Source organism: Patella vulgata, chromosome 3 (assembly GCF_932274485.2).
Source record: "Patella vulgata chromosome 3, xgPatVulg1.2, whole genome shotgun sequence".
In the NCBI taxonomy this organism is placed as follows: Eukaryota; Metazoa; Mollusca; class Gastropoda; family Patellidae; genus Patella; species Patella vulgata.
This window is the reverse complement of record NC_065881.2, coordinates 65361618-65389598: the sequence shown is the minus strand read 5'-3', so window position 1 is coordinate 65389598 and position 27981 is coordinate 65361618. Positions and strand designations below refer to the sequence as shown.

Sequence of the window (27981 nt, the reverse complement as noted above, 5' to 3'; positions counted from 1 at the left end):
GTCTTTAGTGTATCATTGATGCAATCCAACAGATAGACCTAAAAAACTAGTGTATGTGGTGTGGACCGTAACCTCAACTCAGATCATAAAACCATCAATGGAAAAATAACATCCCTTTTTCATTTTAAAGAAAGTTTACTTACTTTAGTAAATCTTTTTTATATGGTTCATCAAACTTCTTCTCTCCATTTTCTATCAACGACTTGAAATCACCTCTTTTTCTATAAAACAAAACGAGAGGCACGTCAAACAAAAAAATAAATTATCCTTTAATCGAGAAGACAATCATTACATTACAGCAATTATGGCATTACTTAAATAACACCCGTGTCGCATAAACAATTACACAAGACAAACCCACGGACAAGACACACAATATATACAGATATTTCAAACAACGGTAGCCGTAAGATGAAAACAAACTAACCATACAGGAAACAATCCACGAAAAAAGGTTGGAAAATATATCCAAGGATTATTGTAACTGATCTTTGAACTGATATAAATTCACTGATATAACACCATGAAACATGCCAAACAGATAGATATCCAATATACTGCCACAGTCCACTCAAACTAGGCTGAATAAATTAAGCTGTTTTTCCATTCAAATCTCTGACAGGGAAGGGTAACGATTAAATACTTACTTAAAATATAAAGCTAAATCTGTAGAGAGAATAGCATGTTCTAATGTTTTAATAGCATTTCTATATTCTGTCGGCGATAAAGACTGAAATATGTTGTTACCCTGAAATAGAAAGTGCATGTTTAACGGTATAGTTTACGTTTTAAGGACACTCCTCCAACTAAGCAGGGGAGGTTATTCACGATTAAGTTTTAAGACTTATTGTCTCGTTTTCCCTTCTCTAGTGACATTCAATTACTTTTTTGAATTATCAGATGACCTCCAACAGCCTCACATAACAACTTTTGATATTTCAAGGAATTATTAGTCAGCAGAAATTCGCTCGTGTATCTGTTATCACTCGTCACTTCCGTCATTTATATAGAAGATAACTCGTGTTTTCCTTTTGCGTTCGTCACTTCCCTTTCTTGAAATCTTCATAACGCATCTATCGTAGCAATGATCTCTGTGTTAAAATTATAATTGGAACACGTGTTTAACCAGTTCTATCACCTATGTGGTAATGACTGACACCAATATTGTCCTTTAATTCAGCAGTATAAATATTAATGAGTTATTTGCTTGACTAATCAAGCCGAGAGAAAGCGACAGAAACAGCTTCTTCTACTTTTAACTTTTTAATTTTGCATATTACTAGTATTATAACATGGAAGATCTACATACCTCACTATTAAGTATCATAATGCAATGATCAAAATGATGATGCTCTAGCACGGAGGTACTGTATAACATAGCTAATGGACTGGCAACTCTGTAAAATACATACAATATTAACATTAGATGAACGTCACCTCTATATTGTCGTAAACACAAATATTGATAATTATTAGCAATATTGATTACAACATAACATGAGATTCATTTTTCTTTATGAAGAAAATAACCCAGGAAATTGTCAATAATCGATTTTCTTAAAGAAGAACGCCATACGTTTTTATTCCAATCATATAAAACCGTACTTATAATGTTCACTACAAAAATAGATTTTGAATTGCTCGGCCGTCGGTTGAGCGCATGCGCGCATTGTAGATTTCGTTTTCTGGGAATAGGATTGTCTTGATTAAAATGAAATGGAATGGGGTTTAACATCCTACTGTTCTGCTCTGATTGGGCTAATGAAGACGATATTTCCTTGATTAAAATTAAAGAGACAGACAATCAAACATTTTCAAAGTCTCCATATATTATGTTGTAGAAAGTTAATAAAATATTTCTCCTCGAAGCAACATCTGGAAAATCAGAAACAGAGAAAACATTAGGAATTCTCTTCGACAGAATATTAATATTTCGTCATAGTTATATCCACAGCTTGTGCGATGCATCGGATTAAACATTCAGTATTTTTCTTGTGAGACGTAAGTGGTAGTAAGTGTTCTAGAATTTAGAAATAGTACGCATGCACTGTCTTGCGTCGTACAATCTATTTATATGATCGGGGAACATCAGTACGTGAAGTACGAATTAAAATTAACACCAACTGATCAATACTTACTTGACTTGGAATGCATTATTGGTACCTCTATGATCCAAATCATGACATAAACAGGCTACCATCATGGCAAACACCTCGAGATCTTCAAATACTGGTCTCAATTCACCAGTCTGAAAGAAAAATATTATGACGTATTTATAGACGAGATTATTGTAGTTGACACGGATCTGAGGCTATCTGAACAACATCTTTATTGAAATTGAGAATCATTTGTTTTTGATCATTTACTTTTATCAAATAAAAACTAACTTCTTCTATTGCCCCAACATCTTTCTCAACACCTGATCTTGTTCAAGTTGAAACAACACCTAGTCTTGGTCAACTTTACTAAATGATTTGTAGAAACACTATCTGACGTTTGTCGAAACACCATCTTACGCTTGTCGAAACACCTCTTCATGTTTGTCAGAAACATCATCTGATGTTTGTTTAAACATCTATTTATGTGTCCAAACATCATCTGATGTCTGCCGAAACACCATCTGATGTTTGCCGAAGCACCATAAAATCCTTGTCGAAACACCATCTAATTTTTCTTCGAAACACCATCTAATTTTTCTTCGAAACACCATCTGATTATTGTCGAAACACCATCTGAGTTTTGTCGAAACACTATCTGAGTTTAGTCGAAACACCATCTAATCTTTGTCGAAACACCATCTGATTTTTGTCGAAGCACAATCTAATCTTAGTCGAAACACCATCTAATCTTCGTCGAAACACAATCTGATCTTTGCCGAAAAACCATTTTACCTTTGTGGAAACACCATTTGATCTTTGTCGAAACACCATCTGATCTTTTTCGAAACACCATCTGCTAGTCGAAACAACATCTGATCTTTGTCAAAACACAATATAATCTTTGTCGAAACGCCATTGATTTTTGTCGAAACACCATGTATGCTAGTCGAACGATGTCATCTGATCATGGTCGATATCCCATAGAATTTGTCATCTGATTTTGATCAACAACATCACTGACCTTGATCATCAATAGCATGCTGTTGATCAACACCATATGATCTTAGTGCAAATGGTTATACGTGATTCTGATCGATAAAACCGACTAACAGTCATTCGATCTCAATCAATTAAGATCATTCAAACTTAATCTTATTTAATACAAGTACATCTAAATGGATGTCTTTATACTTACATATAACATTGTAAACATGGTTTGGCACACATTAAAGGCATGTCGCCAATTATGATAGGTGACAGGACGGTAATTCTTCTTCACACTACAAATCCAACGACACATAACCTACAAAATATATACAATCATCTTATTATCATTCCATATACCAGCGGCACTTGGATTAGGTGGGTATAAATGTACGAAACTAATGGCAATCAAGTGATATCAAAGTGGTGACAAGTTAGATTAGAAACGATTACTGTCAGTAACATGGATTTAAGAACCGTCATTAGCAAGGAAATGGAATGGAGGTGAAATCCGGTAACTTCAGCGACACACTTACAGCAATGACAAGGCAATTAGTTGGAGCACGATATCACTACATTAACTTGGATACACAGCTCTTAATGTTGTCATAAATGCGAAACTAAACTATTCCTTACCTCCACCGGTATTTTAAACGTATTGATGACGTCAGCATCCGTAAACATTCGTATCACAGCTTTTAATGTTCCATCGTCAGGTAATGGAATATCATCAAAATCAAAACTGTAGAGACGCAGATCTCCGGCCGACGGCAATGGATCTTTCTGTGAAAATAAATAAACATTTTATCTAAGTGGAGAAGATTTATAGACGTTTTAACACTCGCGGGCTGTCTACGTTTTAAAAAGGACGCAATTTATTGCATTTACAATACTTGTGGAAAGTAAGCGTAGGCCTATGAAAAATTATAAATCGATCGATAGAATATACTTTAAAAATCAATCTTATTTTGTTTTTGTTCATTAGATTCTCGAATTTTTCAATATCATTCTGCAAGTCGAACAAATCAAATGAAAATTGCGTTTAGCCTTCAGATCTGTAAGAGAGGGATTTTATATATAAAAAGATAACCAAGTAACACTCTATATATAGATGGGTTAGTACAAAGGACAGAAAATGATGACGGTAATGTCCATAAAAGTAAGTTGAAGTTTCAGACATTAATTGCGTGGAACTGTGTGATCTTAAAATTAGCAGTAACAAAAACGCTTTAACAGGTTATATCACGACGTAATGATATAAAAACGTAAAGGGTGTAATAGACAATAAGTGGGCGATAGTAGACGATTCTCATTAATATCATTGTCTAACTTTAAGATATCTCCAATTGATTAGCTTCTAGCTTTATCTTACCAATAATTTGGCGGCTTCCTCCGTCTGAGCTGTTGCGTGATACGATAAAACCTCTAAAGCTACACTTTGTTTGGCCATTAACCTACAAGCGTTCTCATACATCTGACAATTGTGGATACCCAAACCGGTAAATATGGAGAAGGCCTAAAAAAAAAATAATGTCTCTCTCTTTATGGCGTGTCGTATTTATGGAGAATCAATCATAAGGTATTACAACACTAATTCCAACATCTAAAGCTTGCCAAGATTTTTACGGGATTTTTTTAGTAAGTGATATGCCGCCTGTCTGTAGAACACCTGTAAGCTGCTGCTCGTTAATGCTTGTTACGAAAACATAACCACGGTCTCATATTGCCCAATCATCTTTTGTATTGGTATTAAAAGCCAAAAAAAGAACAAAAATGGAAGCCTGATAACGACACAAATATTGGACTTGAACGTACAGTCCCGGACATAATATTTAGTTGGCAGTTCGAGACTCATTTAATTGCGGTGAAACGATTTTCATCTTATAGTAAGTGCAGGAGGACCGCACTACACGTAAAACAAAAATATACAAGATAAACCTGCGGACAAGACAGAAAATAGACATTGCACCAAATAAACAAATATCAAATTAAGTGAATGGATCCGGGGGCCAGCCGTAACCGTCCACTGCGCTTTTTAAATGTACAGTCTCGGACACCATAATCAGTTGAACGTTGAGACATATATGGCTAAAAGTTGGACTAATAGGTACAGCCCGGACACTCAGTTAATGGCGGTTTGAAGATTGCCATCTGATGTGGTTGAAAGTTGCCATAACTCCAGCATAGCGGAAGGTACCTAGGAGGTTAGATCTGACTTATTTACAAAGCAGTAATATGCACTAATAGTGTTACTCCCATGTTACTATTTTTCATAGCACCTTTTCTTTAAACAATATTAACCAAGTTTTGAGTATGTATCAACTAAAGTTACACCGGCGTCAGATATATCGTTTACAAATGTTTACTAAAAAGTTGAAAGGCCGACAAAAAAGCTGAAACCTCCAAGGTCATTCTGGCGTAATAATAAGCAAGCAAGGGGAGTATTTAATGGGATAAAGTACAGCAACAAGAACACGAGAATTACGAGGACATGAAACTTCTTAAAGATGTAAGATTTAGTTGAAGAGCTGACCGTTTTTGCTATAATAGTCCAAAAATAAACACTTAAGAATTACTTTAATCTGTACGAAGTAATGCGTGTTTTAAGTTTTAACAAGATAGTCTCGATTATCGAGTAACATTCTCGAGATAATAAACAAAGTCTCGATTATCCATTGTATCGTAAAATTTTAAATGGCGAGAGGATTCCATTCCATTAAAGATCTAAGGCATTCGATAGGCTAGAAAGTTGATCATGGGCTTGTCATGTGATTTAACGCCCAAAAAATAATTTATATAACATTTGAAGCCAGAAAAAGAGACCTGCAATTGGCAGCTCTTACATAATGCATCTGTATAATATAAAGATATTAAATTTCACCAGGCGTTCCACAAAGTAAATGTACTCTAGTCTGTTCGACCACATGTCATTCATTGCCAATAGCTAAATAAAGTCCTTTGAATGCTTGCCTGGCAACATTTTCCGTATACTTTCAATGTTTATAATTACAAGAAAATATATGAAGAATTATTAGGAAATAGACGAGAAGTAACATTAAGTGTTATGGAAAGTAAATGGTGGATAACACGTATCATTACATATAGTTACATATGTCTGATCATCTTGATCATGCTGTGTAGTGAAGAAATACAAACAAATGCCATATAAAGATTATATAACATTTCAATGAAGCCTCCAGGCATTTACACAATTTATGATTTGCCGTCGTGCTGTCTTCGTGAAGTTTAAAAATAGCACAAATCTGTCTTAAGGCACAATCTGTATATGATATGGGAATATCATTATTCTCAGATTGAATGAATAGCGACGTAATTGATACTACGATGATAACATTAATGATAAATAATGTATGATACAATCAGAGATAAATGGTCTATTACCTCGATAATATTCTCATCATTTTCATTAAACGGTTTACCATTCTTTTTATTAATAAGTTGTGTTACACCTATTATCTTTTTATCACTGTTATTGATAGGAATACTCAAAACACTTCTGGTATGGAATCCATCTTCTTCTATGAACTACAATGAAATAAAATAAATAACTGACTTACCTAAGCCAAGCAAGAAATGTATTATTTGCAACCAGACTACAAATTATGAAAAGATGAAATAAAATAGATCGTCGACTCTTTTGAAATGAGCGAGCGAGCGAGCGAGGGAGGGTGGGGGGTTGGGGGTGTCTTCGAATGGTTAGCGTGTGCGCACTGTATCATAAGGTCTGTCATTGAGTCAGTCAACTGGCGTGGTTTCGATTCCCCGGTTGTACGTCTTAAGACTAAAAACCCTCTAAAAATTAAGACGCTAAATTCTAAATGGTTTTATTCTTCCGAACCTTAACCAATTTACAAAAGGTTAACTGGAAACGAAGCCTGAATTATTTTGATTATGTTTTGACACTACACAATACTTGATATGTATTTGTACTACGCATTTGTGACTCTAAAACTGAAGAACACAAATCGATTATCGATGAGCTTACATTTCAATTTAACATTTTTTTTTACTATTACTATGCGAGTTCTCGCGTTTCCATGGGAACAATATCAATGAGCAAGTTGGTGATTATAGAGTTTAGTAATTCCGGCAAAAAGCACTAAGTTTTAATTACCGGCTCTGATCCAAATCTTCCATCCATTTCCAGATCAGGAATGTTCATTGTCTGAAAAAAGAAAAAATCCTAACATAGAATAAAAAAGAATGCAGAGAGCATTAGAGATCGTGTGTGTTTGAAGCCTGGGGTATATAATCATTATTTAAGCTGTCTTCATACTGGACTACTAGATTGACATGAAAATAATACACTGCCGCTTAGACACCCACGTAAATATAACAATACAATCATCATTATCTTCTAATGTTTATAACATATGAGAAGAAATCCAAAGAAAGGGAGAGGACATTGAACAGCCAAAAACAAACCACGGAGATTAGGTAGACAACAATTTTACCGTTATCTTTCGTTTTATATTCTGTATTTTATATTTTCTCTAACGCATAAGTATCCACAATTCAAATGGCTTATATCAGCTGAGCCTACGCTGAGAATGACCACCATTCAATCCTATAAAGACGTTCATTATGTTCTAATCTTTATATCCTAAGAGACGAAATACCCGAGAAAGAGAGATGGCATTGAAAAGCCAGAAACAACTCACGGAGATTAGGTAGACAACAAGTTTATCGTTATCTTTCGTTTTATATTCCGTTTTATATGATATTTTCTCTAACGTATAAGTATCAACAATTCAAATTGGTTAAATCTGCTTAGCATAAGTGGGGGATGGCCAACATCCAACCCGATAAAGACATTCAGTGATTCACCTACTGAAAACATCTCCACTCAGTTAGAACATTCTATCTCATTCTGTCCCATTAAAGACATTCATCTACACCAAGTCTGAACATTCTACCTCAATTACAAGCAGAGTTATTGTCCCCAAAAAGTATAACGGGAAGACAGACGAACGAACCAGGGACATTCAGTAACCTAACTATATACACAACCACCACAGTCTCACAATAGAAGCTTTACAGCCTCCTTTAACTTCCCGAGAACGAAAGTAGAAATTCGTGATCTAGATGGCGATTAAGCAGTGTGATAGCACTGGCACCCTTTATATTGTGAGGACCGACCAGCGCAGTGTTCTTTGTACCCAACTGCCGTTAATTTAAAACAGAAGTTACGTGTCTCTATCTGATCATCGAAAACATTACGCAAACATTGATCGCACTCGAGAACAACATGGCTTTACTTTCAAACAACGAGTTCATTGGTAATTGATGTTTTAATGTCAGCCTAATGTTTTAACTGACATCCCAACAATATTCGTCACATCTCAACAACATTACTGACAACCAAACTTAAGCACTTTCATTCCGATATTATTATTGACGTCAAAAATAATGATCACCGGTGCGGTGCATTCATTTAGTGTAGCCATTCTGAACTCAGTCATTGGTAGAAGATGATTTTTCTTTTGTTATAAAATAAAGCTAATTGTAAATGTATTTTCTCTACTTTTAGCCATAAATCAGTAAGTCAGATATCCACCGTATTAGTTATCCTTATATCTACAGACGGGCGTTAAATGAATTCACAAACACAGACATATATATTTAATTAAATTTGTGTGAAAACAGACTGAAAAGGTAATTGCCTAGCAAAACCCCGAATTAAATCTGAAATCTACATAATTCTTCAAGAACCGATTACTTCTGAAATCTACGTATTCGTCAAGAACTGATTACATACGAAATCTATAGAATTCACCAAGGACCGATTACATATGAAATCCACAGAAAGTATCAAGAAACGATCACAGAATTCATCAAGGATCGATTATAACTAAAATGTATGAAAAAAATCCGATTACATGTGAACTCTACAGAATTTATCAAAATACGTTTACATTTTTCTCAAAACGCAGTAGCCGAAAGCTACATCTTGGTAAAACTCAGAATAGATAAATAACTAAACGAAATCCACACTTCAAGGAGGTTGGCATATTATGTACACTGATTATTGATTGATCTTTTAAATTAGAATTAATATGTCTAGATGAAGCCATTATAGCACCAAGTCAGTGTTGATATATATTAATATTTTAGTTTATATGGGTTCATGACAGTAACCTGCCAAAACTACAGAATATATTAGCTTATATGTCCTTGAATATAACATCTGTTTTAAATTCATAATTAAATTTGGCGATGGATTGGGCCACTTTTACTTAAGCATCAGATCAGAATTTCAGGCATTAGAATGGAACCGAACAGTTAAGCCAAAGCGGAGATGTCCAATGACGACAAGGGCCAAAAACCTGGACTATGATATCTATATGATCAATTTAGGCAGTTTACAGTTGTCCTAAAAATGTGTCCAAAATGTATTGTCGTCACTCGGACAAGAAAATGTGGCCAATTCCAAACCTATCAGGATCCGACAATGTTTCGTGTTAATATTAGAAACATTGAAAGGGGGATACGCTCGCCCACGAAATGACGTCTAAAATTTAAGCATTTTAATATTACAAAAAGTTGGTGCCGCTTATATCTGGTTAGTCGAGCCATTTTAATTACTTTTTGGGGATTATACCCTGCCCACAGAATCTTATGTACGCTTAAGTCTCTCACTTTTTCCACGCCCACTCACAATCATATTTATCAACATAATACACTAAGCTACATAAAAGAGGTAAGACAATCTACGCGTGCAACCTTTGACGTCATTAGTGACACCCTTACATTTTTGTTCTGTGCACGCTGTATGGATGTTTTTCAGGGAATCCAGTATTTTTCTAGTAAGATTGGGTGTCTCTACTTTCCATATATACTAAAATTGAAATATACTTGTATTGGAAATAACCACCCGATGAATACTTTTGTGGGAATATATCTTTAAATATATTTGATTATTTGTCAAATGCCCCGTATTTATATTAATGGTCGTACTGACAAGACATGTATTAGTATATTCCATAAAAAAAGTTATGACAATGATCGAGTTATTGTTAATCGATCTAAGCGGATAAATAATAATGAGTTCACAGCAATTATTGGACGTATCACTCATTAACAAAAAAGCTTTTTCGTGTTCAAATATATATAACCGGAATCTCTTCATTAAAATAAACTTGGTACCGTAGATGGAACTTAAAATGTTTATAATGAATGAACATAGATATACATCTAAGCTCAATTACCATAATGCTTTCAAACACGATGTTTACCTCTAAATCAAGGAAAATCAAATAGAAAATTGCAGAGAAAATCACACTTTCCATTAAATGCATATCATCTGTAATCTACTGATATATTTTTTAAATAAACACCTAATTTTAAATCAATTTTTGGAAATTATTCTCTGTACATGGAGTATATTCAATTATTTTAAAAATACATGTATTCAGTTTCGTACTTTTAATAATCAATCTTAATGGTGGTATGGATTTTTAAGATAGAATGGTTCTCCTTTTATCATTTTCCAGACGCTCAAACATATTTTTGTAAAGCTGTAAATTCATTACATTGTAGATTGCCATAACTACATGAAATCCTATTCAGTATTTCTTTGTATATTTAAATCTGATAAAATCGACAACGTTTAAATTCGTTTTTCGTTTCTTTTATTAAATATATTACCCGACATTACGTAACAATCAATGAAAACGCACCTTTTTAAATCACACTAATACTTTGTCCCGTGATCTGTTTATAAAAAACAACAAATCCTGTGCATACAAATAGCAATAGGAGCCAGGAGAGGCAGCATGCACTTTATTCAGACCATAAACACATTACAGACAATGCAGACATAATCCAAAACGTCACAGAGAATTAGAAGGCCCTTCAAAACGAACAAACCCAATTTCAAGATGACTACAAAAGCTGTCATAGGACGTCGACCCTTTCCGTTCAGGCGACAAGCGGTTTGCATACCCTGTCCTACACGAAGTTTAGCAATAATAGCCAGACAATAACATCAAATGTTGAAAGTGGTTTGATTGCCTTTTATTTCACTGGTCGGTTTCTTTTATATTGAAATAATCTGGTACAGGATATAGGGCTTTAAATCGTCTGTGAATAAACTATTTAATGTCAGAAGGATTCCACTGTCATTCTAATGTCTGTTTATAGTCAACATATTCTAAAAACACTCACACACTTATACAAATGTCTTTTATCCATGGGAATCGACAGAAAGATTTAAGAGTCTTTATATGGAAATGACACAGTAGAGATGTAGCATGTCTGGTCGCCCCGAAAGCAATGTGTATACCAAACATACAAACATTACATTAAATAAGCTAACTCTCTAACACAATAATATCCATAATACTGGAAATAAAAACATGAACTCAATATTGGTCCATTTCAATCAATATTGATCCTAATATCAAATATCTAAGACAAAATAATTGAAAATGACTCGTGTATTCTATGGACATAATAGTTTCGAGCGCCTTTTATAATGACAAAAGAAAACATATCCCAGAAAATAATGCAGAAGTAATTAAAATTAGCCGATTCACAAATGACACCCATACCCCCCCCCCCCCCCCAAAAAAAAAAAAACAAACAAACAAAAAAACCCAACAACAAACAAAAAAAAACCCCACAAAAAAACCCAAAACAAAACAAAAACCCTAAAAAAAACCAACAACAACAACAACAAATACCGTGTAGAATGGACTAAGCTGGCGCAAGTGACTGCCGTTCGGTTTGGACTGTTCAAATATTTCACCGAACATAAATGATTAGAAATTACAATCAACATAATTATATAGGCTCATGTTACATTAATGTGTGCTTTTCGAACTATTTTCGTCTATTTTAAGGTTCCAAAGAACAGAGCTATCCCCCCTTTAAATATATAGACCATTTTGATATTCTGGTATCATAGCAATATCTGGCATCTTTGTATTGAACCCAGACAACCAAAGTATTTGTAGAGCAATCGCATATTACGCGTTAACAAAAGAGTGGGCTAAAGCCAGGCTATTATTATGGAAGACGTCTGTTCTCTTAAATGGTAAAAGTTAAGAACATACTGGGAAGTATTATTTGGACAAATCCAAACCAATCAACTTGTAATAAAACAATAATACTCTGATGTAAAGATCATGTTCAATAAGAATTGTTCTATTATTCTAAGACCAGACGAGGTCAGTGACCAGGACCCTAAAATATTGTTTAGGAGTAGTAAATTATCTGGTTTTAATATTAGAAAGTAATACTTAATACAACCGGCTATAACATTCACACCCACCATGGCGGAGTTCGTTATAAATTTACACAAAATAGTTTCAATGGTCTTAAAAATGAATTTTCAGTTACCCCCGGGGAAGCCTGTAACAACGCATTATTGGAATGGGAAAACCGCTATGCAATTAAGCATTTGCGCGTTATAAACGCCCCATATAGAAAAAGCGACAAAACTGTCAGAATAAGAATATAAATTAGTAAAATAATAAGAATATTCATACCGTTCCCTTAACAACAACTGATTTGGCTATTTCTGTATTTTTAGACTTGGCGAGCTGTAATGGACTGTAAAAAAAATTATAATTCAATAAAATTATTACATGCAACATACAATTATTATAAAATTGATATAATCAAATGAAATAAAAAGCAATAAATATGCCCCCCCCCCCACCTCTAACTAATGTATTATCATTCTTTCAAATGAATATTGCAATTAAAGTGCACAAAAGAAGACATACCCACTCACACACACAAAAATACTCAACAAAAACAGTTTTGAAAAGATGACAATTTCATTTCTAACAGCGAACAAAGTTTGTTTCACTCTATCAAGATCCTAAAATTATTTGATTTAAAAATGAATGATACATTTATAATGATTTACAATAATTAATAGGCGGAGATACCTCGAAATACTTCAAGAGTATAGAACTGCTGGCCAAAAGGTACAAAATATTTCTGATCATAGGTTCTAGCGCATGTATACCACCGATATGTGTTAATGTTTACAATGTTGTCTTATATATTTGTGTATATTTTGTATTTTATAACCAGCCCAACAAATATAGAACAAACTGTACAAGAACACAGAACAACAAACGCGCTCTAATATACTTCATATCCGACCCCATCCCAGTAATGTTATAGCACAAGAACGAAAAACATAGGGCATCTAAATGATAAACGAAACTTCAGATTCCATCCCATTCCAGTAATATTGTTTGAATTACACGACAATAATGACAACTATTGAAGACTTAAATAATAAACAATACTTCAAATCCAACCATGTGGTCGTTATTTATTAACACGGGTTGTTTTCCCAAAAAATTCGTGATATCCTGTACCTTGTCTCCAAATTATTATCATAACCAAATAAAATGATGTTATATTATGATTTTATAAACCGATTTTGGATCAGGTTTTTTCTAAATTAGTATTTTAACGCACTTGGTCAGGCAAAGTGTGTGGCGAAAGAGGAGGAGCCACGAAGTTTACAACCGAAGATCAAATTTTCTTGCGAAAATATGTGTATGATAATATGTAGTATGATATATGATTTTAAAAAAAAATATTGTGGAGGACATGGGCAAATGTATGAAAGGTAATATTTACCTAGGTTCTTTTATTGTTCCATTGTCTTTTGCAAAAAAATCGAAGGCCATTGAGAAGGAAACATCCTGAAACCAAAAGAATAAAGTATTCACAAAATTAATTAAAGATAGGTTGCCAGGCAACGAAACATACGCCCACAACAGCTAAATCGTCCGGGCAGTCAACAAGAGTTGTCGCATATTTTTACTTTTTTCGGTAATGAAACATTTATAATACACTAAAACCTGTTTAAGAGCAACAACTCATGAAGTAATTATCAGAAAACCATTAGAATTTGTTTGTTTTTATAAAGTTCTGCAACATGCTAACGTTTTGTATACAAAACTTTTAATATCGTGGATTTAGCTGTTCAAGACATAAAAATTCATTGAAAATCAATATACTTGTTTGCCTCAAGATCTTAAACTCTGTGTATCAATCTGAAGTCAAAAGGATGATAACTTTAGCCTTTAGAGCGTCACAAAGTGATCAAGGGCCATAACTTTGGTGGTAATTATCGGAAATCGTTGAAAATCAATAGGCTTCTTCGTCTCAAGACCTTAAACACTGTGTATAAATTTAAAGTCAATCAGATATTAACTTTGGCCTCTAGTGAGTCCACAGGCAATTGTGGATGCCGGACCGACGGACGGACGGACGGACGGGGGCGTCGACAATATACGACCACATTTCAATGTGGGCGTATAAAAATAGATGTTGCTTGTGTAAGTGTAAAGCGTCTCTTACACAGAGGCGTAGTTATGGGCGATTCGCGACGGGGAGGCCAGATTCTCAACACTTTCATTCGCCCCCCCCCACCACCACCCTTACCAAAAAAGGAGAGAAATTATTCTCATTTCATCTTGCACGGCACCCTTCAAACCTAAGTTCCATGTGATAGTTAACAGTGGCAAGTTATCAAATTCGAATTCTTATTTTGCAATTTCCCGGAGTTGCTCCGCTCGGTCCTACTTTCAACTGCCTGTTTGCATACCACTGTCAAACATTTAGTTTCTTTTTATCAAAATTAAAATCACAGCTACTTGTAATTAAAATTCTATATTTTCAATACTTACGCATTTTGTGAACGTTTAACGATTGTTGATTGGGGCAGGACATTTTGTGAACGTTTAACGATACGATTAATGTATTTGTGAATAAAATTTCAAGTTTTTCATAGATGAATCCAACAAACCTCTAGTTTAGCATATTCGTGTTTTCGTTCTGGTTCCGATTCCTGTGGATTAGGACCAGTGCTGTTTGACGGATCCTGAAAGAATAGATATATATAAAGGTACGAGGAACCATGTATTATTTTTACGCAATGAAAATTCCGACGTTACATTTAACAGTTATCATTCCTTCCAGGTAACTTTCGGGTTATATAACAATTGACAAAGCAACAATACAAATGAATTCACGGTTTAATCCACAAAAATAAGACGCCCTATGTATAATTTTTTAATATAGTGGTATCTACTTTATACCACATCCATTAGTTGTATTTGAATAGTGTGTAATTATAATTGAGTCTGTTAATGTTATACACATGTAAATATGTTAATTATGTTTTCCATGCCCATATTACAAATTTACAAGCTTTTTATTGACATACCAAGACCAGACGAAATAGTCACAAAGATTAGTATTTACAATACTGCCGTACTTAGTAACATACGTACTTTTACATTACAAATTCAAATATCTAAAATTCACAACAATATGTATAATATGACATTTGGATAAATATATTTATATCACTTTTTCAAAAATATTACAATTGCGTTTTACTAAAACATGTCAACAGACAGGAAAGAACTGAAAGTAAATGGTATGGAACACATAACAATTGACACAATTCACAAAAGGATGATCGCAAAGCTATAGAATTCGCCCAGTGCAACATAGATCATTTGAAAAGCTATGTTAGAATTAAAAATACCCTTGATTGTTGCCGTTGTAACTTGTCATTGAGCTTAAGGCCCTGTATCAAAAAAGAATTAGTTATACATTAAATTCTGTAGATCGTCTTCTCTTATAATAAATAAAACTTATAATAAACTAAAACTTTAACAAAATAGCAAAGCGCAAGTTTCATGACTAATAATAGTGTGGTTTCTAGAATATAAATATAAATGCACTATTAAACAGCATTGGCTATGGTTTACAATACACTAATGCATGCCACACAACTAAAAATTAGGAGAGGTTAGAACAGGCAGCATGAAGAATACCAAAGCAAAAAGATAACCTTGCAGCATCCCATATGGAGGGGTAAAATATTATATTCATTTTTTTTTAAATACAACAATTACAATTTTACTTTAACGAGATATCACTTCAACAGGTTAAAAAGCGGGGTTAGAAAAAATATTGGAACACTGTTAGTGAAAGGTCAATTTGGATAACCTATGAAAGATTCTGTTTCCCCAATAGATAAAACAAAAGGTTTGTTAATTTGAGTTTTAGACACCCAATTCAAAGTTCACCGCACTGTTTAATTCATTTATAGGTTGTAAAATTAAATTTCAACTTAATTTTTTTGACATTTCTAAATCCCATATATCAATTTGTTTGCTGAATTAGGTGACTAAATTACAAATCACAGTTTGTGCCTATCCAGAAGAAGAATAACAGAAGACCACTGCATAGGTAACTGCTTTTTAAAAATACCTGCATAGCCATTACTAGTGATTTCTGAGGATATTTGGCTAAACGTTCCATGAACTGTTTGGTAAACTTGTGACTATCCTGACAATAAGTAAATAAATAGATTACATCTCAGCCTTGGTGAAAGGTACAAATCGAAAATAGAAGAGAAAAGATGAAGTACAAACAAGAGATAGAAATGACAAAGATATTTGATTTAGTCAAGTTTAATAATTATTCATAATACAATTTAACAATCTATAATCTAAATAACCATCCTATCAAATGCCTCCATACATCTCTTTATGGCGGAAGTGGTTCACATTTTGCTTTCTGGAAGAATATCAATTTACAAATGGTCTGGGTCAACTATTCTAATTATTCCAGACTATTATCACAGTCATTCTGAGTTATCGAGTGTTGGAATTAATGGAGTACCCATGGAAACTCCATCCAACTGTGTTCAATATTTACTGAGATTATAAGGTGGATCTGCATACTTATAAAACTGAATACAACATTTAATGGTAAACTTGACTATAACATTTAATGATAAACTTGACTATCTGCTAATAGATTTGATGTGCAATTATAGGAATGATAAAGATAATAAATAAACCAAATCTATCATAGCATATTCCAAAGACAAGAATTAGTTTGAAAGGAAAATATAACAAGGTGATGTCTAAATACGAATAGCTGTGAGAAACTGTCTCGGGAGAAAATTAATACATAAAAAAAGGTTTATATAAAAACTAGAAACACGGCAATATACAATACTGATCAATCAAAGGTTATTTAAAATAATCGTATATTGTGCAAAGCAACGAAATGCAAATTGATACCATAAAATACCATATACATATATAAAAGACTGTGCAATGAAAATCACTTCTTGTGTACAAGTTCAAAGTTCGCAGCTCAGTTGGTAGATGAATATAATATGATGTGTGGTTATTATAATATTAATTAGAAGAACAGATAGGTTAAAGGTGATTGGCATCATTTTTGATGTTCTTGGTAAAAAAAGCCATCTATATCTACTTAACAGTTTTAATCATCAAAGATAAAAAAGATATATGACCACTATTGTTTTTACCTTCTGTTCTTTCCACAACTGAAAAAATTGGTAATCTTATTATTATACCCTAGCAGTTATAGAGAGCATCACAGGTGCGCCGTTAATGCCCCACGCACAATGGAAAACAACATAAAAAAAACCCACCATGATTAAAAATAAAAAAAAATACATTCCGTTTTATGGTAGTCAATGTCAACTTATTCTTGACTCGCAATCACGGGCGTTCAAGTGGGGACTGGGTCATAATTGAAAATGTAATAATAAAGTCGGTGCTACGTTGGGTTTACCCGTGTTCTTTGTCAATGATTTGTCTACAAAATAGACGATACGTCTACTATGAGATACTGAGTAGCATACTAAATTATTTTTTTCAGAAAATTCTACTATGATGTGTTCTTAAAACACTTTGAAAACGCACCAGGTAACTGTATAGCCAAATCACGTCAATTATTTGTTATATCAAACCGCCAAGTGCTACAAGGGCTAATAAGGGTAACCACAATAGCCACACCGCATGGTGCCGATAGAGATTATTATTTAAAATACATGTATTCCCATCCCGGATCTTCTGACGCTGAAGAAAAAAAGAAGTGGAAGGGACAGTCAGTGTAGATACTACAGAACAACAGAGTTTACTGATGACGCACATTTAAAATGAAATAACGTACTATATCCATGCACACTTTGATAATATCATTTATGCCCATTTGAAGAGATACACGTTCTGAATTAAAATCTTACACCAAAGAATTCCGGGTTAGAGTTCATTTGAAGGAATATTCGTTTGTATGCAGCAATTTTCTTTCATTTACTCGTAAGAAATCTTGCTATTCGGCGGAATAAATTGACCCCAGTGGATCTTACTCTATCACTAAGATCACTATTGGGGATAGGGTATGCATATGACTATTCATTATTAAACCAAATTTTGATAATAACTTATCTCTATGACAACTAGCAGTACAACTAGCATGTCGCCTAAAGCTTTTAAGCTTTCTATGTGTGACAGTGTAAAAATATTAATGACAATATGGAGGTTTTTTGGTAACTGACTTCGGCCGAGACAAACCAATTTAATACTTAATGGAGGGGGAGATCTTATTGTACCAAATGAGGATTCTCGTTGGCTTTGGCTACCTAATCAGGAGACCCCGGTTTTGACCCCAGACTTATTCTGTCCTGCTTCCCCTTGTCAGTGATGGAGGACCGAGGGCTTAGCAAAGGAAACTTCTAGTCAATCGGATGGGACAAAAAATCCCCGATATTCTAGCACGTTAAAGACTCTATGTCAGTTAGAAACCAAAATAAGAGTAGTCTGTCGCACCGCTGTCATGGTAATCTGTCCCCCACAGCACATTACATGGCATATGCCTGTCTACAATGGCCCGGGCCATGCCATATTAAAACATGAATGCTTCAAGATTCGTTGTAATGGTTCTCCGATTTCAATAGAAAATATATACGTACACAGAATAAAAAATGAAGTCATGCAACGTTGGTAAATGGAAATTTGATACAATACTAACAAGATACTCAATAAACGTAAAATATTTTACTAATACATTATACATTATCAATAAAAATCCATACACATATTTTCATCCCAATATATTGTATGATTGATATTGAGATTCATCTTATTCTAATACGGAAAATAACTTACATTCTCCAAGGAATCTTCTAATAAATAAATTGTACATCGTTCACATTTCAACATTTCTTGAGCATCCAACATAATTTTTTCTATCAATTTATTTAAATTAGTCTGTTCCTCAAAGACGCCTCTTGCTAAATGTAATAACAGCTGAAATAAAAATATAAACTAAATTGAAAAGACGTTCAGAAAATCTAAATCAATACATAATGACAGAATTTAACTGATCTCATAAAACAGGATTCCGAGATGAATTGAATTGGGTTCATTGTTCTGACAGATTACATTTCGAAACATCGCCTAGTGTATTCGCATTTCGTCGGTACAAAATTCGTAAAAAAGCGTTGACTGTTAGGACAGCGATGAATGTGGCTTATACTTGTATTTCTTAACATGGACTTCATTTCCGTCTTCATTATCCCGGTTGGAGCAGAAAAGTAGGACGCTGAACCCAATTTCATTTCATTGTTCTGACAGATTACATTTCGAAACATCGCCTAGTGTATTCGCATTTCGTCGGTACAAAATTCGCAAAAAGGCGCTGACTGTTAGGACAGCGATGAATGTGGCTTATACATGTATTTCTTAACATGGACTTCATTTCCGTCTTCATTATACCGATTGGAGCAGAAAAGTAACACGCTAAACCCAATTTCATTTCATTTCATTATACAATAATTGTATTTTTATAAAGAGTTTATCAGTATGCGATGTGTCGTCTAATATTATGTCATACGTATTAATTATTTGAATCCTTACACCAACTTCGACCTAAATTGTTTAAGCCGTATATAGTAACTGGACGAGAATAACACATGACACAATTATATGGATGCACGTGTTTTATCAACTTAGGGCTGTTCGGTAAACCCCATTTTTTCTTAAATAAAGTATCGTGTGCATTGGACTTGGAGCAAACGTGACCAAGTGTTATGGGGCTGGTTTACTAACCAGGTGGTTCCGATTCAATCCAGGGATTTTCCAGTCTAGTCGTTCGGATCGAGATAAAAAAAACCCCAGCGCTATAATACCATTATCAGTACGCTGTTCGGACACACTGCATGGCGTATCATCGTCGTCATTAGCCCGGATGTCGTAAAAAAAAAAAGTAGGACATTAAAGCCCATTTCTTTTCACCATGAAGTCTGGCTCATTGCCCAGATTTTTTTATGTCGTCAATCAATCACCAACCTATTAAATGGCTAAGTAAAACATTTGGAACTGCGCATACATGTGGTTCCCTTAAATTTCAATATAACGAGCATTGGAAATACACTAAAGTTGTCTATAATAAGGCCATACATAAACGTTTTCTCTATTCAACACGATTTGTTAGTATTAATACATGGTTATTAATGTGTTACGTGATAACAACTACATGTTTAAAATTATGGGTCCATATTTATAATGGACTCAGTTTACGTCTGTAAATGGTAATTCTTTACCTTTAAATGTGTCACTAAAGAATAGCATACTTAAGTACAAATTTCTGAATAAAAACATTGTAATGTATGTATTTCTTCAAGGTTATATTGTAACTTTATATGTTAATGGGATCAATAGGCTGGCTTAATCCGGGATTATTGTCACGTTACATGGAAGCACTGATTAATTGCATGTTGACTTTTTAACCCTATATTATGAATGTTTGATAAACCATAAACATATTAAATAAGGGGTATTAAATTTCTATTTCATATGTTCTTTTGATAAATATATTTCCTTTTATAATAAAATCAAGCTACATTAAAGAATTGTGCTAAATGAAACGAGAATCATTACAGATATTACCATGATATATCGGTATAGGTATACATTATGTGCCCGCTCTTATTGTCTATTGATATGCTGCCAGGAGAGATAATGGGCTGTTGGGTGTTGGCGGGGGAGTGGGTGTAGATTAAAACGTGTCGTCTGTTGTCTCAAACAACAGCAAAGTAAACTCACGTTTGCCCACCTTTGGAATTGTTGTATCAAGCAACAGCAAAGTAAAATCAAGTTTGCCCACCTTTGGGAAAGTGAGAGAGAGAAATGGGGTTTAACGTCCACTCGACACAAACTAGGTCATTTTGGGACTAACACATGGTTCAATTTTATTTCAATAATTCGCTTGCGCGTAGGGATCTTTAGCAGTGGGAGGAAACCGGAGGACCCGGAGAAAACCCGCGAGATTGGACAGGTGACCCTACTCCTTGTCACGTACAACCGGGAAATCGAAACCCCGCCAGTTGACTCAATGACAGACCATATGATACAGCGCGCGCACGTGCTAACCATTCGGCCATCCAACCTCCCGCCCACCTTTGGAGTTAGGAATAAACGGTGCACTAACTTGAGTTCACCATTTTGCAATGACATGAAATTTCTTGCTTGTTGGGTGGTGTGTAACGTCTGCTTTCACATTAAGTAATATCGCAGGCAATGACATGCAATAAACTATGTAAGATTATATATAAATACTGATAAAACCATTCCCCCATTGTAAAGCTTCCGGTCACATTAGAATAATAATCAGGATTTACTCAAAGATAAATATACTTCTAAAATAGTCACTACATTTAATAAGTCCCATGTCAATAGGCGAGCACAGTAAGGTTTAACTGCATACTAAGATCAATATGTAAATAATTTATATAAATTTATTGGGAGGGTTTGACCTTATCTTAATCGTGCTTGTCAAGGTAGCTTTAATATAGATTAGCGTAAAGGCTTTTAATAGCAGCGGATTAAATAATTGTCGTTAATCGACAAATCATCGAAAATCGTAAGTCAGTGAATGGTTGCGATTACTAATGACGTCATTGGATATTCTCTACAGACCAGCCTAAAACAGGACACAAATTAAGGAATGTGCTACGCCAATCCTATTCATTAGCTCCTGCCGGAGTTACTTTTCAGGAATCTGGCCTCTATTGAAGTCATTAAGGCATGGCATCCGGTTCGCAGATCAAGATATGAAAGAGCTTATACCTGATCTGCGAATGACGGATTTAGTTTTTAAAGACGGGCGTTTTTCCTTTATATTCGATTTAAGGTATTTAGATATTTTTCATATACAAATAAGTTTTTAAAAAAAAAACAAAAAAGAAAAAGAGTGTCCAATATTTATTCCACATATTTTTTTTATTGCATTATTCACTATACCTTTCTATAACTTTCCGGTCCCTTCGGTCTTTACAAGTCATAATTTTCAAGACTTAACAAGGTTCTGGAAATTCCTAATAACGTTAGCTATAGTTTATAATATTACGTCTTGGTGTAATGGAATTTCTCTAAGGAGACATAAATGGCACGTGAATTGATTGTGTCTGACTTGTTTCTTAACTTCTGATATTTTGTAGACAGTTTAATGCAATTTATAGTTTCATATAACATTATCTTTTGTGACGTGCAAAGATTACCATTTACTTGAAGAGGACAGCAATATGCAGAAAAAAAATTCACACAACTTACAACTAAATTAAAATATTTTGAGAATCTCGTCGACGACAGACAGGTATATATATATATAATAATAAATGTCAAGATTTGAATATAAAACAACTCATTTATTTTCACTATCAACGCTGAATGTGTAAAACGAATCCCTAAGATTGAATTAGAAGGAATCGCTCATTATTGTAACAATTGCTGACAGACACGATATATGGATATAAAAAAAGCTATTTTTTAAAAGTTTGTTTCTCTTATGATTGTTGTTGATATATAAATATTATGTTTATAAACAGGATATACGTCAAATGTATCTATTTCCGAAATCCCTGTTTTATGAAGCGTTTTCCCAATTTAAGATAATTTTTGTTATCAATAATAAAAGTAGTACCAGGTAAAATGTAAGATTACAAGGAGGTTTTTAATTGATATTGTGGGACGCCAACATTATTGATTTCTTAATAATCACATGTAGATAAAGTAACGATCTCATTACTACTTGTGTGTGACCTTTAAATAAGAAGTGACATCGGGTGTTCTACTATTATACCTTCTGATGTAAATATTAAAATGAACAATAACATTTGAAGTTACGAAAAGTGTTTCACGAATTTTTTATACTAAATCATAGGAAAATATAAAAACAATACCTTTGTGTCTATCTCGTGAGACAAAGATCTTTGTAAAGATGCACATGTCATAGTAATAAATAAAATCCAGGAGATCACAAATCAGTCAAGTGTAGATAACTTTTACTTATTTAATTCCCTGTTAAACGATACTCGTTTATTTTTAATATGATTGCGCCCACAACTACTACACTGACAAACCCTAACAATTGTAAGAAATAAAACTTTGACGTATAACAGAATAGATGATAGTTGTACCGTCAAGCGTAAGGTCGGCTTTTGTTGAAGGAAGACACCGTGTTTACAAATTGAATAATAAAAGAGAGTTATTAAATACTTACTATTGATGTGTAGATTAGTTCGGGGTGAAATAGTTCTATCGTTAGTGGGCCGAGATAATAATATTCAGATATTTTAAAAGGACATTCGATAGTTAAAGTGCCAATCCTTTTCGCTTTTTAAAATAATCTGTATTGCATCAGTAATGAGAAAAAAATTCTAAATTAAGCATTTTTGTCATTTTTTTTAATTGGGAAATGTCAGAACATTCTGAATACAAAACTCCAGTTGCACGTTTATAACACGTCACTTTATGACAAAAAGATCATCAACTAACACACATGGGTTTGAAATCTGACATAATAATTAATAAAAGGCGTTAATTCACAAAGTTCCCCTTAAAGTGAGTAATACTATAGATATACGTCATAATTATCTCATCAAAAACCACATGGTGTGGAAGTAAACTTTTTTGACGTAATAACACGCTTATTCACAAATGCCATAACAAATATTTACAACATGTATTTTTCCTAGAGGGAAGGTTTTATGATTTTTATCGCACGGTATAAGGAGATCAAAGTAAATATCAATATTTGGAGTATAAAATATTGTATGAATGATGAAAAAAAAAGGCAAAGATAAAATCCCTATTTGCGTCAATTACAACCAATCAATAAGATTTTTAATGCTTTTACAATGGCAAGAGCAGTCTTTACATGAACCCCAGTCATCCATAGCAATGATTTCTTATAAAGATTTATGAAATTTTACACACCGTGAAAACTGAAGACTTAATTGTATTTACTAAATCTCAGGAAATGAAGGATTATTTAAAATTGTATGTTTATCTTTGTAAAAGTTATTGGGGGCCTATTATAAAACAGAAATACACTTTAACATCGCCAACATGGTTGACAATGGTTTGCAATAAAACTGTTTCAATACACCCAATGAAATAAATTTGCAATAAATTGTCTAACGAAATTGTGCGACAGTATTTTCACTTCTTGGAGCAAACGTTTATCTGAATTGGATATCGTTAGATTCTATTAAGCACATGCTTGTCAATCATTCGTTCATGGGGTTTTACGTCCGCTTCCACTTTGGGTGATATCGCAGACAAGTGTTTCCTAAGAAACTTGCCAGAAAAAGCCAAAAGTAGGCTAAGACCAGCTTGGGATGGAGATATGAGACTGAATATAGAAGGTCCATTCGATCTCATTTCCATGTTAAAGACACAATGCTCTTTGAGAGTCCATTCATGCATCAGTGCTATGATATTATATAAGGCAGGTAGTCAGGGGCGGATGCAGGAATTTTTGCAGGAGGGGGTTTACCAGGTTCCTGAGACAATGTATCCCCCCCCTCCTCCCGCATGGTCTCTATCGTCATTTTGGCGTATATACATACACATTGAGCTTTTTAAACAGAGAAATCCAACATCTCGTTTGACGTCAATTTTTATTATGAATTAATACAATGACATTGTGATTCAATTTCATGGATGCAAAGCATTAATTGTGATATCACATAATGTCTATATCATTATCTCGTGCTTTGAGCGCCCATCCTGTCCCAAATCTGACGATAAAGGATAAAGCACACGGCCGAGAAACTTTTCTCATAAAAAGTGTTGATTCCCCCCCTCCCGATCTGGATCCGCCCCTGGTAGTCTGATCTGAATGGCAGCTGGGCTTGGGACCCTGTTTGTCAATGAAAGAAATAATATTGAGGTATTGAAGTCAACCGAGGTTTTGTTAATAAATTAATCACCAGTGATGGTAATCTGTTAGTATCGATTGATCTAGGTCCAACCTTTACTTAACCTTGGTAATCTCTTGAACCCAACAATCTGGTGAGAACGGATATGAATTCTACAACAAATGAATAGCTATGTTATGAATGTGGATTTATTAACCGATATTTCTTAATTGTTAAAGGCAGCATACCTGATTCCTGGTAAACTCTTGTACAGACATTTCGAACAGCTGAGCATTAGTGATGCCAATTCCACAGAAGGTAAGGTACTTCTGGAACACCTGTAACAAAGACATAATCTTTCTGAATGACGTAAAGGTCATCGAAAAAATGTTTGACATATATTATTAAATGTTTGTTTGGTATCGCTGCTCATTCTAATCTGGGTGTTGGGTCGTTCAGTGGTCTAACACACCCGCTTCATATCATAAGGCCTTTATTGAGTTAAAGATACATTATGGGAGATTCGATAACGAGTTGGCAGTTCTCACTATAATAGTTAAAAACTAGATAATGTAAAGGCAATTTGCTGAAAATTTCATTTAAATTGATCTACTATGAACCGGGAACTAAGTGATTGAAATTTCCGTCTAGCCTCGATCATCATTACTTAAGTCAGTACTATAAACAGCATAGTCTCGATTATCGTTAAATCGTGAAGTAAAGCTTTGCAGTAAATCGGCTCATAATCCACCAAAAGATCGCAGGCTAGCGATGCCATCTAGAGTTGATTATGGTCTGGATAGGTAAATTAATGTCTAATTAAAAATTAAAATAACATTTCAGGCCTACAGAAAGACCTGCAATAGACAGATTTAGCTCTTGCATAATGTATGTTTAAGTTCTGTTGTTTCGATTCCAAGTCTGCACGTGCCACGATTTTCCCAAAATGACTAGTATAATATTTGAAAAATATATAATGACGCTCTAATGGTTATTGATTCAGTGTGGTTTGTCTATAAATTTGACATGTGAATGGGTTTAAAGAATCAAAGCAATTCTCGTATCTATGGTTACTAATAAACAAAAAGCATCAGTTTAAAATTCAATTCAGTTTTCCATTTGGATGAGTTCCATGCCTTTATAGATTTAAAAAGAAATTGTTATATTATATTTTTAGTTCAGTGTACATGATCAACAAGATATCTGTTCTTGATTGATAACTTAAACCTAGAGTACACAACCCCACCCACATAAACCATGATCTAAATTACTTGGAATTAATTTATTTAACATTTCTTTTTTTCTTGGAAGATATATCTTTGAGAAACATAATTGTATTTAAAAATGTGTCACTTATCATTAATAGGAATCCAACAAACCGCATCAGTAGTTCTAAACAAAAACAAACATTTTAAAGCGATAGGTGCATATTTTTTCAGAGAGTGAAAACAAAATTTATTTCTTTATCTACTGCTTAAAGTTGCAATTATATTTTTTAAAATCTATTAAAATAAAGACTTAAAATAGGTGGTATCCATAAACCGTCCTACCTTGTTAAAGAATAATCCTATTAATCCTATAAGTCACTATTGCCAGCTGAGAAATTGGCAAAAATATCATTTTCAACTTCAAATTCCAACGTTTGAAGGTAGCTAATGCATGGAGGCAATAGGAAAACAAGGGAGGTAATTGTGTTATTATTTCCTGTGTCAATGATTTTTAAGGGTGGGAAATAATGCCCATGGTCGTATAATAGTGAGTTGATAACCTATTGAGCAAAAGACTTTCTTAGAAAATATGAAATTATCGCTTTAAAAAACATTCACATAATAATTTGTAATATTTTATAGTCGTGCACGGTACTTGGAAATTGTATTATTTCTTTTCACTGAAAAACTAAGTCAAAAAAATGGGAGAGGGGAAATGCGCGAGAGTTATCTTGATTATCAAGGTCTATGGTCAAGCAGATATGGATAATGATGCCTGGTTGACCGAGACAACCTGCACATTTCATATTGTTCTAACGCCACTCCATGAACTTGGCAAACATCAACGCTCTCAAAAACAAAAATTTGAAACAAGATCATTTAAGAATTAAAAACCAGTAGTCTTTTGTTATCAAGTATATTTGAAAAAAAGATCGACCAGTGTGACCCTGTGAACTAGCTTGCGATATATTGTTGACTTCCATTCATTTTTATTTTCACATAACAAATTTAGAATTCTAATTTAAACATACATTATGCAAGAGCTAAATCTGTCTATTGCAGGTCTTTCTTTAGGCCTGAAATGTTATCTAAATTATTAATTAACCTATCCAGACCATAATCAACTCTAGATGGCATCGCTAGCCTGCGATATTTAGCGGATTATGAGCCGATTTACTACATAACTTTCCTTCACGATTTAACGATTAAATGGATAATCAAGACTATGCTGTCTATCGTACTGACTTTAGTAATGATGATCGAGGCTAGGCGGAAATTTCAATCGCTTAGTTCAGGGTTCATAGTGGATCAATTTGAATGAAATTTTCAGCAAATTGCCTATACATTATCTAGTTTTTAACTATTATAGTGAGAACTGCCAACTCGTTATCGAATCGCCCATAATGTATCTTTAATTAGCCGCCACTTCCTGGTATTTTTCGCAAATCCAATTCAACATACTGATGTCTAGACCTCAAAAGTAAAACGTATTAATTTGAATTATAATTTTCTTTTATAGCTCTTTCAATACAACTACATGTAATTCCAATTCCAGATTTGAGATTAAACTCCAAAAAAAGATCAAATAATAATGACCGATGAAATGCGTCTTTTCCAATTATAAAATTCTAAGATCCATCCAGGACGTAACATT

General features: G+C 33.8%; 1 protein-coding gene across 6 annotated transcripts in view; it reads right to left on the bottom strand.

Annotated features, from left to right (window-relative positions):
* Positions 1-27981, bottom strand: part of LOC126815159 (cGMP-specific 3',5'-cyclic phosphodiesterase) — an 84892-nt gene that overhangs the window by 15436 nt on the left and 41475 nt on the right. For 2 of the 6 annotated variants that reach the window (XR_007677836.2, XM_050540712.2), the window contains exons 4-20: positions 25368-25457; positions 19085-19225; positions 17440-17457; positions 16365-16442; positions 15634-15675; positions 14887-14961; positions 13713-13777; positions 12596-12659; positions 7219-7269; positions 6486-6629; positions 4456-4599; positions 3720-3866; positions 3295-3402; positions 2139-2248; positions 1310-1397; positions 648-748; positions 144-221 (exon numbers count right to left, since the gene is read on the bottom strand). Coding sequence is in view for 5 of the 6 variants with exons in the window: in XM_050540712.2 (XP_050396669.1) it covers positions 144-221; positions 648-748; positions 1310-1397; positions 2139-2248; positions 3295-3402; positions 3720-3866; positions 4456-4599; positions 6486-6629; positions 7219-7269; positions 12596-12659; positions 13713-13777; positions 14887-14961; positions 15634-15675; positions 16365-16442; positions 17440-17457; positions 19085-19225; positions 25368-25457 (1544 nt within the window). In the remaining variant the exon portion in view is untranslated. Of the gene's footprint in view, positions 1-143; positions 222-647; positions 749-1309; positions 1398-2138; positions 2249-3294; positions 3403-3719; positions 3867-4455; positions 4600-6485; positions 6630-7218; positions 7270-12595; positions 12660-13712; positions 13778-14886; positions 14962-15633; positions 15676-16364; positions 16443-17439; positions 17458-19084; positions 19226-23157; positions 23264-25367; positions 25458-27981 lie in introns of those variants that run through there. The other 4 variants (XM_056099597.1, XM_056099594.1, XM_056099595.1 and 1 more) reach the window with 4 other exon arrangements.